A 17,977-nucleotide genomic window follows, 5' to 3' on the forward strand; every position below is an offset into this window, starting at 1 on the left:
ACACGCTTCCTCAGTTTGTTTGCCCAGTTGATTTCATACAAGGGACGCTATTGGCGGATGGCTTCGAAGCTACCCAATCAGAGCATGTATTGCATATTAAATACAACTCATCAATGATATAAGATATGCTTCCTGCGCTGTGGTTGATTGTTTGCTTTTCTCTGTCTGTCTCACTCTCTCTGCCTGACGGAGGGGGTGTGAGCAGAGGGGCTGTTTGCACAGAGGCTGTTTGCCTAGAGGATATGGACGCTCCTCTACAAAATGCCGCTTTATCGCGGTGCTTCGGAATACTTAAAAGTACAAAAGCACGTATTGATTTTTGATTGTTTGCTTTACTCTCGCTGTCTCTCTCTCTCTCTCTCTGACGTTCTCTGCCCCGACGTTTACTTCTTTGAAGAGGAAGATATGTTTGCATTCTTTTAATTGTGAGAAAGAAATGTCATCTCTGTCTTGTCATAGAGCACAGTTTAAACTTTTGACTAATGGGTCTTACTTCATTTCTAGGGGGCTCTAATAATGTTAACAGTGTGGGAGAGTTTATAAGGGCTTAAAATATATAAAAATAACCATACAAACATATGGTTTCTACTTCGCAGATTTTCATCTATCGCGATTGAGGAGGGATTACTGAATATGTGTATGTGTGTGTGTATATATATATATATATATATATATATATATATATATATATATATATATATATATATATATATATATATACTGCTCAAAAGAATTAAAGGAACACTTTTAATCAGAGTATAGCATAAAGTCAATGAAACTTATGGGATATTAATCTGGTCAGTTAAGTAGCAGAGGGGTTGTTAATCAGTTTCAGCTGCTGTGGTGTTAATGAAATTAACAACAGATGCACTAGAGGGGCAACAATGAGATGACCCTAAAACAGGAATGGTTTAACAGGTGGAGGCCACTGACATTTTTCCCTCCTCATCTTTTCTGACTGTTTCTTCACTAGTTTTGCATTTGGCTACAGTCAGTGTCACTACTGGTAGCATGAGGGACCCTACAGAGGTTGCATAACCTGGACCCAATATGTGTCAGCCAGAAGGTTGCACAGTCTCAAGGGCATGGAGGAGATTCTAGGAGACAAGCAGTTACTCTAGGAGAGCTGGGATGGGTCCATAACCCATCAGCAGGACCAGTATCTGCTCATTTGCCAGAGGAACAGGATGAGCACTGCCAGAGCCCTACAAAATGACCTCCAGCAGGCCACTGGTGTGAATGTCTCTGACCAAACAACCAGAAAGACTTCATGAGGGTGACCCAAGGGCCCCATGTCCTCTAATGGGCCCTGAGCTCACTGCCCAGCAGCATGCAGCTCGATTGGCATTTGCCATAGAATACCAGAATTGGCAGATGCACCACTGGTGCCCTGTGCTTTTTACAGATGAGAGCAGGTTCACCCTGAGCACATGACAGAAGTGAAAGGGTCTGGAGAAGCCATGGAGAACATTATGCTGCCTGTAACATCATTCAGCATGAGCAGTTTGGTGGTGGGTTAATGATTGTCTGGGGAGGCATATCCATGGAGGGTCACACAGACCGCTACAGGCTTGACAAAGGCACCTTCGCTGCCATTAGGTATCAAGATGAAATCCTTGGACCCATTGTCAGACCCTATGCTGGTACAGTGGCTCATGGTGCACGACAATTCCTGGCCTCATGTGGTGAGAGTATGCAGGCAGTTCCTGGAGGATGAAGGAATTGATACCATTGACTGGCCACCACACTTTCCTGACCTAAATCCAATAGAACACCTCTGAGACATTATGTTTTGGTCCATCCAATGCCACCAGGTTGCACCTCAGACTGTCCAGGAGCTCAGTGATGCCCTGGTCCAGGTCTGGGAGGAGATCCCCCACAACACCATCTGTCATCTCATTAGAAGCATGCACCGATGTAGTCAGGCATGTATACAAGAACACAGGGGCCATACAAAGTGCTGCGTACAATTTTGAGTTGCTGCAATTAAATTTTGGCAAAATGGACTAGCCTGCCACATAATTTTTCACTCTGATTTTAGGGCGTCTTTGAATTCAGGGCTCTGTAGGTTGATCATTTTCATTTCCATCAAACGATGTGGCATCCTTTCGTTCCTAACACATTACCCAGTCTATATCAGTATAGATAACCAGGAGGATTTCTTTTTCCCATTGAGATCTGATGTTTTCAAAGTGCTCCTTTAATTTTTTTGAGAAGTTTATATATATATATGTATATGTATATATATATATATGTATATATATATATATATATATATATATATATATATATATATATATATATATATATATATGTGTATATATATATATATATATATGTGTGTATATATATATATATATATATATATATATATATATATATATGTATGTGTATATATATATATATATATATATATATGTATATATATATATGTATGTATGTATATATATATATGTATGTATGTATATATATATATGTATATGTATGTATGTATATTTTTTCCTTTTAAAAAATATACCTTTAACGGCAATACTTGTCTTGAAAGATTGTTTAGGTGCAAGAGACTTTTGTCTTTCCAAAAAGGGGAAAACCTTGTGCCCAACTATATAAATTTGCAATACTATGGGATATGACATCTAAACTTGGTACAATGTTAGCTGGCTGATTGGGGCACAAAAGAAACTTGATTCTAAGATTGTACATCAGAAACATAGGTTTTTATCCATACAAGTCTTTCTTTTAACAATTTGAAGTGTTATCCTCACTATCCATCCATCCATTATCCAAACCGCTATATCCTAACTACAGGGTCACAGGGATCTGCTGGAGCCAATCCCAACTAACATAGGGCGCAAGGCAGAAAACAAACCTTGGGCAGGGCACACACACCCACACACACATATGCTTTAGTCATTTAAGGCTCCTTTATTACATAAGCATTATCCATTTACTTTTGTATGTTTAATTTAGGCTTAATAATGCACAAAAACTCTTAGGGCACAAGGGGTTAATGTTGTTCCTACTTGTATTATTTAATTGTGTTTCTATTTATTTTTTTCTAACTTTTAACTAATAAAATTAAACAGATATTAAAGGTGTTTTGAAAATTGTGTACTTTTGTAAAAAATATATATATTTTTTTTTTTTCTATAGTAATTGAATCTTGGAATTTTATAGTTGCTTTCATCTCCCCATTCTGCCGCCACTGTGCTATTTTAAATGCTAGTGTTTTGATCAAACTGTAAGCCCATGTTCCTCAAGGATGGCGTGTTTTTTCTTTTTGTAGATGCTCAGTTTATTGTACTTGGGTCTCTTAGGTGTTACATAATTCTGTTTAACCTTCCTTTGGCTTTACAAATCCCAAAGGGAGTGTTTCTTTGCACTTTTTGAGTTCAGCCTAGTGCTTCCTTATCTGCTTTTACTTTCATATACTTGCATAACTTTTACATAAGCTTTACCCTTTATTTTTTTAATTACCCACAAGTTCTTTGACAGATTGTGCCAATACATCCTGTTCCTTAGATCTTCCAAAGATGGCCTTTATGTACTATTTCATATCATTACAGTCAACTACTGTAGTGACTGTAAAATTGCTTTTCCATTTGCCGCGGTACAAGCAGATTCACATTAAAAAACATTTAAAAATCAGAAGTAAAATTATGGTATACGGAAGTATATTTTAGTTAATTAAGGAAGTACAATAAACATTAACAGTTTGTTTTTATATTTATGCTATAATATTTGAGCACAATGACTTTTTGGGAAAAGAGAGATCAGTTTTAAATTTCTGCAACAGTATTCTATTTTACCTTCTCTATATTTTCAAAAGATGATGAAGCAACACCTTCTCAGCCTGCCCCGGCTCTTTTCACTATTAGGCAGAAATTGCGGACCCCTGTGTCAGCATAGGGACACTGTATGTGGACTGTTAGTGGCACTAAATATAGATTGCTTTGAAAATCTGGCTGGAACTGCAGGAGGAAATGAAGACATGATTAAAATGGTACAAATAAGGAGAAGCAATAGACAGAATTATGAAATGGGCAACGATATAAAGCAAACATCAAAAAAAAAAAACAGAGATGAGTAAAGACAACAATGAAAGATCATAAATATGAAAAAAAATCATATACTCAGCAAAGATGAAAAGACCATTCCAAAAAAGTAGTAAGAGAAAATCAGGTTCCTGTTAAAACAGTGAGGTTAACTCGGTGAAACCCTGCCTCAGGTGATGGCTGCATAACTACTCTTGTCAGGCAGTGGCACATTGGAGGCGCAGTAATAGGTAAAAAGGAATATAAGCCACAGCAAACACTCCTGCGCTGGTGTACAGATCTATTCATCATAATTCAGCATTTCAGTGGTACACCATAGCTAGAGGGGAGGTTGTACAAGTTCAAACCACCTCCCAGATCATTTCAACCTCATTTTTTCCTCAAAGGCGCACTTAGACTAGGAACTTACATTGTGGATAACCATATCCCCATCCCAAGGATACACACTGTGCTTTGCAATCAATGTTTCCAATGCCAGGGCATCATCCATATTAATTTTTTTATTGCACTGTGCCCTTCATTCACAAATTATTAAACAAGATTTGTTACCACAGCATCTAAAAAAAAATCCTCATTAACTTTTGTGAAGAAAGATGATCCTCTGCAAATTGCTGAATGTGTAGTATTTGTACTATCAATTTCATATTTACACATCCCTTGGCTAGCAGTATATTCTGGAGTAATTCGTATAATGTTATATATCAGTTTTACCTTGTGGCTCAATGCTCATAATTTTTTTCGTTTCGTAGCATTGATGTCTAACAAATGAGGAGTCAGTGCAATAAGTCTCTCCTGGAACGAGACCAGTTCTTTTACACTTTGCTATTAAGTAGTTCGATTTCAAGGGTGAGCCTGATGTATGTCTTTATCATGAGAGCCAACCCTGATTAATAAATAAATCTTGTACAAATAAACATTCAGATGTGGTTTAAATACAAATAAAAAAGTATGTTTAAGTAAGGCAGTCAGTATGTGGTTTTCATTTTTCATTTAACGTAGGAAATACCTGTTTATACAATGAATCTATTTTCAAAGGTCACTTCACTGCTCATCCCAGAACAATTTTTAGCAAATCTTTTAAGTCGATAATTTCATATGTTATTAGACTTCTATCTATTTTTATGCATTGTTCTATCACAAAACCAAGTAGAGCAGTGTTGCACAATCAGTTTAAACAGAAGGCATCGTCAGTAAGGAATTTGGTCAATTAAGTTCTGATTAAACAAATAGTGCACAATGGCTTAACTAACTTTCAACAACAAATGGATATTGATTTCTACTTTTTAATTGAGAAATTTGCTTTACCATATACAGTATTCATTATTTTCTGCACTTGTATGTATTAGTAAAATGTTTGTGCATTTTGTGTTTTGCTTCCTAAAGAAATCTGGACATGAGCTAAACTCGTACTCAATTCTTTGATAGTCAAACTTTCTTTATTTTGAGGGATTTTGACTGTACTAAAAAACATTTGTCATTATTAATAACATAATTAAAAAAATGGTTATGGTGACCACCTAAAATAAATGCTACTAGTTTATTCATAATAAAGTGCAGGCTTCATTAACAGGCTAGCCATTGTGTTGGATCGAACTTTATTAGATTTTAATTTACAAAGCTTACTAAGGGACTTTTCATATCTGGTGTGAAACAAACTTAGTTGAAAATGTTTCAGTCCATGGGAATTTTTTTTTTCTTTCTAGTTTGACTATGAAGTAATTTTTTGTGTAAGTTCAGTGTTGTTTTCTACAAATAAAATATATTTTTTTTTACATTTTTATGTATACGCCATCGTTCAAAAGTTTTAGTTTTTAGTTCTTTCAGTTTTCCTTCAGTTGAAATTCAGTGAATGACGTTAAATGGTAAAAAGGTAAGCAGTAAACTACCAGAGGTGTACATTTCAAGTTTAGGTTAGCAAAAACTGAAAAAAGGAAATATTAGAATATTACACATGGGCCTTCTTAAGGGAGCATCTATTAGGTTACAACCTACAGCAGTTAAAGTAAAATAAGCCTTGCAGTTTGATATTATAGATTTTAAAGGAAAAAGTATTGTGAACATACCAATACATCCCATATGATTGGTGCTTCTTAACATAATCAAAAACAAATTTCAATCAAATAATAATAATAATACATTTTATTTATATAGCACCTTTCCCATGCTCAAGGCAATAATCAATAATGAAACATAACAGGAAAATCTGGGCATTGTGGAAGAAATTAAATGAAGTTGTGAGGTTTGCTAATGCAGTATATAAACTGAACAGGTTTTGTTTTGTTGTATTTGAAAAGATCTATCAAGATTGCATTTCTTTTTTTCCTCTTATTACATGATTCATATTGACCCATGTGTTAAATAAATGTACAATACGTACTGTAAATATTATGCTTTTGTGTAAAGTTGAGTTCTTGTAGATTTAGAAGCTTCTCTTCTGAACTGCTGCTCAGGTTGATAGTATCAAACCGTTTATAACGATACTGGAATCATCCTTTATGATAATCACTAGTTTCTCTGCAGCTGCAGTCATAGCTTATCTTGATTTCAAGTCATTTTTCATTGTAATTACACTATTTTGGCATTTTTAGTGCATTTATCAAATTATGATGATGGCAGTCAAGAATTATGCAGCTATTCAGTCATTACTCTTCTTCTGGCTTTGCTCAGCACAAGTCATAAAAGACTAAGTGTGGCAAAGTGCTGAACCAATCTAAATGCTTTGTAAACATAGCCCAGATAAAATACCAGGAATATAAGAAGGAAACCTTTAACATGCATCCATTTACTGTACCCATTCTGTCCAATACCGAACTTCAGGAGCCGGACTCTGTCATTGGATAGTGGTTAGGAGGCAACAGGCCACTGCGAACTGTAGTCTCTTACACTGGGCCAGTACAAATGTCTTTAGAATATGGAAGAAAAACTGGAGCACTTAAAGAAGAATCCTTATATTACTTTGAAAATTGTAAATGCCACACAGTGACTAGAGGCCGGGATTCAAACCCAGTCATCTAGAACTGGGAAGCAGAAGAACTAACTCACTGTGCCACAATGCCACAATGAATGGAAAAAGAACGATGATTTACCAGTATAAAAAATTGGATTCTTACTGTACTGATACTCCTAACAATTTTTACATTTTTATTTATAAATATTTTTCATGTATGTTTGTAATCTGTTTTCTCAGGTCACTTAGTCACTTCTAGTAAATGCATCATGAGTGGCTAATGGCAGACTTTTACAGAGAAGCCTAATTAGTAAGTTAATGTATTGGAAATTGTTATTGAATTCAATTAATTGACAAGTATTTTCTGGAATATTTCCTGAAATAATGGAGTGAAATAATAAAAGTAAATGTACATTTTGTTTATTATTAATCAATACAGTGGTTCTCAGTCCAGTTCGTGGGTTGTTGGAAAGTTGGTGAATAAAAGATGCAGTGGTGTGAAAGGTGTCTGCAGGTGCCAAGCATAACCTTTGTTAGCAGATGTGTGAAGGGTCCAGATTGCTAATGCAGTAAGTGTACACTTAAAATATAGTCAATGTCAATATCTTTAAGAAAGGAAAGTGCTGCTATTTAGGTGCCATGTTGAGTATAGACTTGTGTGCAGAAGCAATAGTTGTAGTCAGGATAGGAAATGAACAGAAGGAATTCTAGGAGCTGTCTACTGTTGATCTATGAGAATGACACATGGCAGATGAAAGCAGAATGTAAAGCAAAGCCAGGAAGACCAGATGATAAGGTGGATGTGTTCAGTGTCGTGGAGTGAGAGGAAGATGAATAGTGAGTTAAGAAGAAGACGTGGTGTGGAGGTGATAGGTGTTGCGCAGAGGAGAAACAGATGCAGGTGATTTGGGCTTGATGAGTGAAAAGCAGAACATAATTGTGTGAAGACGTACACCAACATGGGGTAGGGGGGATGTGGGCAAGAGGAAGCCAAAGACATTGTGGTTAGAATGCTGTCTGTGTATATGACTGAAGTGTTGCCATAATGGAACGACGTTACGTGCTTCCAAAATTATAAGCACTACAAAAACACTGCGTTTCAGAAATTACCCACTGTAATGTGTTTTGCTTAAAATTAATAAGCTTTTATATATATTAAAATGGTAACAAAAATCAAAATGAATGTAATGAAGGTCTGTAACTATTACCATTTTAAGCCACAATAAAGGTCCTTAAAACAGGTTTGTGCCTGATCAATTCCTTTTGCTGAAAATGCTATTATCAATAATCTTTAACTGGCACTGGTTATAAAATATATTCTATTAGGTTTTTAAATGTAATCTTTACTTTCACCTCTTCATTTCAGCCAACACTTGTGAAAGCAAATAATACCTTTAGTAAGGTTCACATAAGAGGGCTGTTGTAACTACGCCACAGTCTGCTTTTTCATGATGCTTGCATTTAGCTGGCAGGTAGATATGCTGTCCAGACTGAGAGTCTATGATGCTGACAGGTTAGCCTCCATTCACCAAAACCCAGTACTGGATTAGGTAGGTTTGAAAATGAGTGTGTGCTGCTTAAAATGACTTTATTTCTGTTTTTATTTTGTTCATTTAAGCAGGAAAAATAACTTGCTTTACATTTTATTCTTTGGATCATCCTGTCTATTAAAACTGTCAAAAACTAAACACTGCTTTTGAAGTGGTACAGTATAGGTGTTGTTATGGTCCCATTTAATTTTCCCGAAGTCATGTCTTGCATTATAATTATAAATCGAATAATGAAGAGGCTGTTTTTAATTGCCCATAGTGTCTTGTATTTCCAGTGTTGTGAATGATTAATTTAATTAGATGGAATCTCACAAGGGTCTAACTAATAAGAGATGTGTCCACTGAGAGTTGTTTGTGGTTGTCAAGGTGACAGAGCAGAGATGTTTTCCATCCAATAACTGGTATGGGAAGGCCAGGATTTGTTTGCGAGCTTACGTGTAGCATCTTTTGTAATTTGCTTGGTCTACGGCATTTGTTGAAAATGTGCTTAGTAGAACCAAACTGATGAGCAAAAACACATGCATGGGGGAAACTCTACAACTGGTAATACATTATAGCATGTGTATTACAAAAGGTATAAAAACATCAAAGAATGAAAACCTATGAATACATATTTTATTTATATATAGGTGTGTATGGAATGTGATCTAGTCAGTCCATCACAGTCTTATTTATGCTGCACTTAGCCTTTAAAAATCTTCACAGATGAAGATAAAAATGTTGGTATATATGACATTGTTTTTATTCTGCATTGCAGGAACCTGTCCATTTGCCAAACTGGAGCAGGTGTGCAAGATGACTAAAGATATTTATTTAAAAAAAAGCTTTATCATAACTTATGATAAAGAAAAATAATTGTTTTTCTAACATTACTTAATGATCGATTTGTGAGTCATTAATGTGGTGCTTTTAAAGATTTCTAAGTTTAAAATGACTTATTTTTGAGGCTAATAAATCTGATGTAACACTCTTCCCTCTTAGCAGGAGCGATAACACCTATATTAGAAAAGTGAAGTATCAGACACAATATCAGCCTGAAAATTAGAAAAAGGTAGCCATAGTAATGGTTTGTTGTGTTAATAAAGACTAGAGTTTCAGAAGTGTTTGGGGACGGTATGGGCTGGATGTGGAATTGGAAGAGGATTTTTTTTCTCACAATGTCACAATCGAAGTGCGTTTGTCTGATGTCTGAGGTTCGATCCCCGATGAGGGGTGCAGTGGAGTGTGTACGCCTGATGAGCTCAAAAGAGGGCGAAACACGTGTCGCGTACTCTTTGCATTATTTGAAAGTTAACTATGTAACATTCTATGATCTGCTTCTCACAACTGAGAGGGCACCCGTGGCAGATGTCTGCCGACTTGCAGACCAACCACACGCGTTACCGGGTAGGTAACCACCCATACAATCAGATTGTGATTTAGACTTTGAATGCTACATATATATACTTTTTCATGGTATTGCATTTAAAACTTGAACATTCATTTTATTTTTCATACATGTTTTTAGTTCTAGCATAGCAATGTTAAGAAAGTGATGCCTGCCTGTTAGAAACTGATTTTTCTTAGTTATATTTACTGTATTTGAGTTTTTGGTATCTTTTCCAAAGCAATTCTGAAATCAGTATTCAGTCCTTGTTCGGAGTTCATTTTGCTGGTTTTAGATTATGTTGATTGGTGCTATTAAAATGTTCAGAAACAGTATTTCATGCATATAAACTGCAATCTTTAGAGTCATCACTTATATTGTTTATAAACAGAATTAGTCAGCATATAAATCTTTTAATTGACTAGATGTTAAAGCTAAAGTAGACATTCAGAAAAGCCGCGTCACTGGTAATAAGTTAACAGTAATGGTTTAGTAAGGGAAACAGCAAGTGACATCACATAAAACTGAAAGAAATGGTGCTTAAAAAAAATCACGTATCTTAGAAATAACAATTTTGAATTTCAAAGCAGAAAATGTACTGCATAACAGCTCAAACCGTACTGAGTGTATGTCGTTTATCCAAATGACATGTGTCCAGCTTCATAAAAGATATTTATTTGCTAAAACACTGTTTAAATTGTAGAAAACAGTAAATAAAGCTGTTTTTTCATTACCATTGGTTTTGATTAAATTGAATAATGCCAGTAGATAGGAATGACGTTTTCCCCATTTTCTTTAGAGATAACAATACTACATTTCATATTGATTAATAATATATTATTGTCCTTATTTTCTTTTGGGATTTCATTTCGCTATACATATTCATTCATCCTTTTCCTTAAAAAGTATAAATAATGGTAAAATATACCATAGCGGGAAGGATCACTATGTGTAGCCAGAAAGGAGACAAAAGACTGAGTTTATAAAATAAATTGTTTAACTCCCAAACAATCCTGTGTTTCTTTTTTCCTCAATTACTGACAGTATAACACATCTTAAGCCACTGCATAGTAGGAGGTGGTATAATATTCCAGTTAAGTAGAGCAAACAATGCAATAATGGACACCAGGCTAGAGTGAACATCGAGACAAGTGGCTGTAACTGATTATTATTATTTAGGCCATCTAGGAGAACAACACAACTGCGTTCTATACGGCCAGTGGAAGAAGACACTTGGTTATACCTCTTACAAGCTGACTATGCACATAGTATCATTGTGGTGAGATGACTGTGAAGCACAACTTTCAGCTTCATTCATTTTTTCTCTAGCACACATTAAGAAGGAGTACATTGTTCAGAAGGTGGTTTTCCCTTCACTTTCTGAGAATGTAATTTTAAAACCTTGCTTTAGACATAATTTCAGAACATCTAAATGAGAATTGTCTAGCAAATACTGGTATTGTTTTAAAATTGCTATTTTTGCTTTGCGCCCTCCCCCATCATAACCTATCATCTATCGGGTTGGAGTGAAAGGTTTAGATTTGTCAAAAATGTCGATCTCCGATTTTCAACAGATCTCGATGTTTTAGGGTCCCCTAATACCGAAAAGATTGATATCTCAGTGATAAATATGTGTGTGTCTGTGGGTCGCAGTTTCTTGAGGACGGTCTAGAGCTAAAACAGCTGGATGGAAAAATACCAAACTCGAAACTTAAGCCTGTTATGAGATGACAATGTGCTGATTAGTTTTTGAGCCAAATTGTGTAAGACAGAGGCACTCCAGAGGAACCCTCAAATACCCTAATGTTGCAAATAATTATGAATTGTTTTTGTCATTTGCTATCGTAATGACCTATTTTATGATCAGAATGATCAGCATCAGAGTGGTGATAGAATAGTGCAGGTAACTTGGTTCCTAGGTCGCAAAGCTTACTGACGCTCACGTCTGAATTAATATTTTTGAAGTTACTTTGTAATAATTCTAATGAGAAGTGTTAAAAGTGACATGGACTTACTCCCTAAAATACATATACATAGATAAAGTGATACCGGAATGCAAGTCATTTCTATACTAGGGTCAGCCCAATGTAGACCCTTAAGAAAGAATGTACCAGTCCTCCGCCACTGGTCAGAAAGCAGATGTCTTCAGCATTTCATTGTATTTTTAATGCTTCTCAAAATTATCTTTTTTTTTTTCTTCACTATTTAAGCATTTGGTTAGATTTCAAATATCACCTATGGATATTCACATGTAAAATTTGTCAAAAAATGACTTTACTAGATGTTTAGGTACTTTTTTGAATGCAGTGTTTGAAATTAAAGTTGTTCTTGTAAAACTCAAATATGGGTCAACTCTTAAGATGCAGTGGAGCACTTTTAACTTCTTTTTGGTGTGTTTCTTTTATACTTGGAGCCTAACATTGTTTAACTACTCAAGTATCACTTATAAAGTCCCAAAAAAAGAAGAAGTTAGACATGAACTCAGTCTCAGCCCAGGTGAGACATTTAATTTTACCCAGGTAACCTCAGGGATTAGCTATTACCCAGGATGCTACTAATGACTTGTGTATAATTTGGGGGATGTGCTTGTGACTCTGATTATTTAAATACCCATTTTTAAAGCAATATTCCATCAAAAAGAAAAAATATAAATGTAATGTTTTAGGCCAGTTTTTCATTTTATTTTATTATATACCATATAGCATTCTAGTACAGTGGACCCTTTACTTACGAACTCAATTCGTTCGCGAGGGCTGGTTGTAACTCAAGTTGGTTGTAAGTCAAGACAATTTTTCCCATAAGAAATAATGGAAATACCCATAATGCGCTCCTAACCTCCCACAGCAACACTTACTTAAACTTTTCATAATAAAAAAGGGTCGTATAATGTGCATAATTTACCAAAAACACCAATAATTTTTCTAATGTACTAAACAAAAAGTTATAAAAAGTGCGTAGCCAACCAGAAACAACAATTTCACACTGTACTCACCATTTAATTTGACATCTTTGGGCTGCAGGAAGAGAGGAGGAGGAGAATGAAACGGAAGGTGGTTATCATTTGGAAGGAGCCTCCTTATGCAAATCTTTTCTTTGTAAAATTGTCGAGATGGTGGATTTCGACATGCTGTACATATTAGCGAGATCAGTCACATGAACACCACTCTCATATTTCCGCACAATTTCCTTCTTCGTTTCGATTGTGATCGCTGTTTGTCAAGTTAATAATGACAGTAGTCGAGCACTCAGTTCAAAGCTGGTCATGTTGTGAACTGCTGTAATAATACACTCCAAAGCAAGCCGGTGCTGACTCAGCCTGATGACATCATCATGTGCTGCGCCAGCCCTTTAGCTAACATCCCTTAACAATCGCTTTCTTTACCTTCGTTACCTTCTCTTCCTTCCTTAGCAATTATGCATCTTGCTTGCCATGGTCGTAGTGAATTATATATATATAGATAAATCACTGCACTGAACGAAATTACGTCCACAAACATGTATCTGGGCTCCGACTGATGCTTACAGATACACGTGACCGCATTTGGGGCGTAACGCAAGATGTTGGTCGTAAATCAAGTTGTTCGCATGTCAGGCCGGTCGTAAATCAAGGGTCGACTGTATTTGGTTCCCGTAATCTGTATTTCATGACAAATGTTGTGAGCCTCTTTAGCTGGCTTATATGTATGTGGTGGAAGTCATCAAGATGTTTAACTCAAATTTCAATTCACATTTCCTCTAGGAGAAGGCAAGATGTTCTCATTAGCAATACATATGTGTGCCTCAGATTTAGACTTGAATCATCGACAAATCTTCACAGAAGATTTAGAAAGTGCATCCTGTTGTGATATAAAAGGGAGCTAGCAATATGTTAAATTATTGCAAAAAGCTTACATTCATGTGTATTAACAGCCATCATGTAGAGCTGTTGATATGGTTGTCTGTTACACTTTTACTTAAGTCTAAGCTATTGAACTCTGTAAAGTGATTATTGTTTCTTGTTTGTGCTAAACCTTTACAGGGATGGCCTTTTATAGGAAGCATCTTTGCAGTTCAGTCCTCCGTCTAAATGGGACTGTGATCTCCATTGCACACTGGGGTGGTTCACAGTCGAGTACGATGCAGTCAGAACTGTATTAGAACTCTCATATGTTCTCTTTCTGCTACTGAGTGGCTGGCTTTCTGAAGATTAGTAGTAGAGTTGAAGTACCTATGGGTCTTGATAAAAGAGTGGACGCAGAAGTAATTCTTGGACTGGCAGGCCTAATAATTTGTGGTGGGTAGCCCACAGGAGACCCAGGGACAGACATCTGGATGAATTAGAGCATTGTGCTAGTCTAAGGTTGGCACTTGAAAATAAATAGGGTCCCTGACTTAACATGTTGCCATGAAGACATTCTCCAGCCCTAAGCGACTGAGACTTAAGTTAACGGGTAAGCAATTGAATAAGTAAATCAACATGAACAATAAAGTAAGTGAACAATATTATTAACAGTTCACTTTATTCAGGTACAGACAAGGTTTCCCTAATGGTGTTCAATAGAACAATGGAATAAAACTCTTAACACACAAAAATTACTCTGCTGAAACTATAGGAACAATTTGCACCTGACACTAACAGATCTTGGTGTTTTTCAATTTTGTGGATATGCATATTACGCAGCTGCAATTCAGCACCTAAAATAAAGAGTTGGTCTGTATTTGACACCGAAATTATAATAAATGCAAGTTGTTCTTCACCTGCCATTGATTTGTCATGAGAAACTTCCATATAAATGAGTTTCGATTACCCAGTAACACATTTTTCAACCGTTATAGTGAGCTTTTAATATAACTTTGATGTTGATGTCATTCTAACATATTTGGCAAGTTTGCGGCTTTAATATGGGAGCAGCGAAAAATAGCATACTGTCTCTTGCTGTTTTCTTTTTTTATCTTGTCACATAACCATGAAATACATGCAGAGACAAAAATTAGTAACATCCAGAAGCATTAGTCCAATCTGCATGTAAAGTGGTATTGCTGTGTAAATGACGGGTTGCTACGTTCCATTGTGGTTGTACGAGAACCTCACTTTAAAAGGCAATACCCGGACTGGTTCACTTCATGGTGACCTCATGACGCTTATACTGTTGATACAACATGATACGAATGCATCTATGGCTATTATTTTCTGCTTCTGATCATGGTTTAGTCCTAAGGCTTCATAAAGCCAAGAGTTCAAACTATGAAAATCACAATACATGTTAGTTCTAAGGTTGTAACATTACAGCGATGTTGGTGACAGCCTCAATAACAATATTAGATTTTGCAACATTTCAGTCCAAATTTACTGTTCAATTCGAAGGTGTTCCACTGAATGTTTGCTGTTCCCGACTGCATCTGGCCTGGTGTGGGGGTCTTCTACTGTCTTTAGGGCTAATGAAAAACTGATTGTATGATGTGAGTAACTGTCTTATTGAACAACACACAGCCAGAATATCAAATGTTCTGGAAAGTAATAATGCAATTTTTTTTCATTTAAAAATATTTTTCTTGTACTATCTGTAGTTTATATTATAGATGCTTCATTGTAATTTCAGTTAGAAAACTAAACCATTAAGTAAATATGTTTTTCTTTTGCTGTTTTTTCTTTTCAGGTATTCTCCACTCCACAATATTAAAATACCAGAGGACGATGGTGTCCAATATCCAGCAATTCTACTTCTTACGGCTGACCATGATGACAGAGTGGTGCCCCTTCACTCCCTGAAGTACATAGCAACCCTGCAGCATAGTGTAGCAAGGAGTGCTAAGCAAACCAATCCATTATTCATCTATGTGGATACAAAATCAGGGCACGGTGCTGGGAAGCCGACCAGCAAAGTTATACAAGAGGTGGCCGACATGTTTGCTTTTATTTCCAGATGCCTTGACCTTCAATGGATTAAGTAGAACAGCCTTTAAATTGATTTTTTTTTTTCCAAATAACAGCAAAATCTAAATCTAGAATGAAGGGCCTTAAATAAAAGCAGGAAAAACAAAACTGAAAACAAGGCATTCTGTACATTGAATAGTTTTAGGCAGAACTTTATTATTTAGACGGATTACATTCTCAAGAAACACATTGTGATGGCCACCTAAGTACTTGCATTTTTTTCCCTAGACTTCTCAATGAGAATCGATAGTGTTAAGTGTTGTTTTCAAACACCTCCAGTTGTTCAGTAGTGAAGTCCAATTATTTTATAATGCTAATTATGATTTTAACAGGCTGATTTTCGTGGGCCTGTCTTAACATTGATTCTTTGTGAAATGTTTCCATTCTTAGCAGCAAATGCTCATAAAAAATAGATTTGCATTACTAGAATGGCTGTTTCCCCTCAACATATCGATCAGTTATTTTATTAATGGGATTTTATTGGAGAGTTATGAAACACTATTTGAAGACATCTGTTGGCACCATTGCTGGTTTCTAAACCGTTTAGCACTAAAAGTGATCTCGTGTTTTGCATCATTTCCTTTATCTTGGCATTTACATTGTCTAAGTAGTAAGAAATTTGGAGTCCTGATTTGAACAAGTGGTGGGTTTTTAGGTTATAATGCATCTGAAAGTCCGCCAACAGCTTTCCATTTTATTCAGAATGCTTGATTATCATGTTTTTGGTAGCAAATTTCAAATAGTTTTATTGTACTGTAGATATTCTCCCTAATGCCAGTCATGAAAGAGCCCCAGGGTTAATGGCCTTCTTGGGTAAAACTGTAAGTCTGTATCTCACTTGTTGTTTTTTAACGGTGAAAGTCATTTACATATACTGTGTTTTCTAGTTCTTTAATGGTAGTATCTTAAGCTTAAAAGTGGTATGTGGAATATGAAACGTTCAGAGGCCACTTTTCTGAGTCACACTAGCTGTTGCAGATTCAGGTATTTATTTATCTTTTGCGTACAGAGAGATTTCTTGGAAGCTATGTGTTACACTGCATCATTTAATATGTTTACTGCAGAGCTGTTTAGTGTGTAAATGGCTGCTGGTTTGATGTTAATATTAAACTTCTACCTCGAGATAATAATTTACATGCTTACCTCTGTACACATGAATGAATGTGCTCCTCACTCACAAATAAAACAATGGCATTCTCCAGCCTCTTTAAACTGCTCCCATTTATTTTTTGAATTCAGGTAAACATTTTTCCAGGTTCTGCCAAAATTTTCATCGTAATGCGTGTGTTAGCTACCAGACACCGCAGGTAAGAGAGCATAGACTGATGCTCTTCTGTTTGTTTTCTTTATTGTATTAGTTCGGATATAGCGGGTTCGATAATGGACGGATGGATGAAGTTAGATTACAGTCATGGATGTAACTTTGCAAATTAAGGTCCAGCTCATTCAAGCCATGGTATTTACAATCATGTATAGGTGAATAATGAAGAAGGTGAACAGGAAGAAAATCAACATCGTTGAGTTAGGTTATTGGTGAAGAATTCTTTGTACACTGTCAACTGGCCAAAAATGAATGCATTGATATTAGAGAATATCAAAATTATCACCGGAAGCTCAAGTGAAAAGGCTTCGACTTTCATATTTTGACATATCATCCATCATGTTTGGAAATGTTGAAGGCCAATTCAAGAGAGAAAGACCTGCAGTGTAATGGATTGGTGGCTAAAAAACAGTTGGAGAAGAATGCCTCTATATGAAAGATTAGCCATTTGGCAAAGATCAAACAAAATTCAGGACAAGTGTTTATTCAGTCACCATTAATTGACATCAATTCAACAGCACCCAATGACAAAAAGAAGCAAATGTATTCATTAATTTTTTGCACTCAGTTATTGAAACAAGAGTTGGGCAAGTCTGTGCTGACAGTATTAAGGCTCAAAATGGGGGAAAACCTTGCATGGGACAGAACACTTTATCAGCGTACAGTAGCACATATAGTCCTACTGTACATATCTGATGCCTCTGCAGTCAATGTGCAGAAGCCACGAGGACAGTAACCAGGCTGAGACCAAAGCCCATTTACTGCAGACTCACAAAATATTCATTTTTTGCACACTTTATTGTGTTGTAGATGTAATTTTAAAT

The 17,977-nt window shown here is 35.9% G+C and overlaps 1 protein-coding gene across 1 annotated transcript in view; it reads left to right on the top strand.

The window, feature by feature from the left end:
- LOC120525501 (prolyl endopeptidase) overlaps nucleotides 1-17,044 on the top strand; it is a 298,115-nt gene extending 281,071 nt beyond the window's left edge. The window contains exon 15 of the mRNA XM_039747852.1: nucleotides 15,555-17,044. Within this exon, the coding sequence (XP_039603786.1) occupies nucleotides 15,555-15,849 (295 nt within the window). The 3' untranslated portion in view covers nucleotides 15,850-17,044. The remainder of the gene's footprint in view (nucleotides 1-15,554) is intronic.
- Nucleotides 17,045-17,977: the final 933 nt, after the last annotated feature.

The sequence above is a fragment of the Polypterus senegalus genome, chromosome 3, assembly GCF_016835505.1.
Source record: "Polypterus senegalus isolate Bchr_013 chromosome 3, ASM1683550v1, whole genome shotgun sequence".
Taxonomy (NCBI): Eukaryota; Metazoa; Chordata; class Cladistia; order Polypteriformes; family Polypteridae; genus Polypterus; species Polypterus senegalus.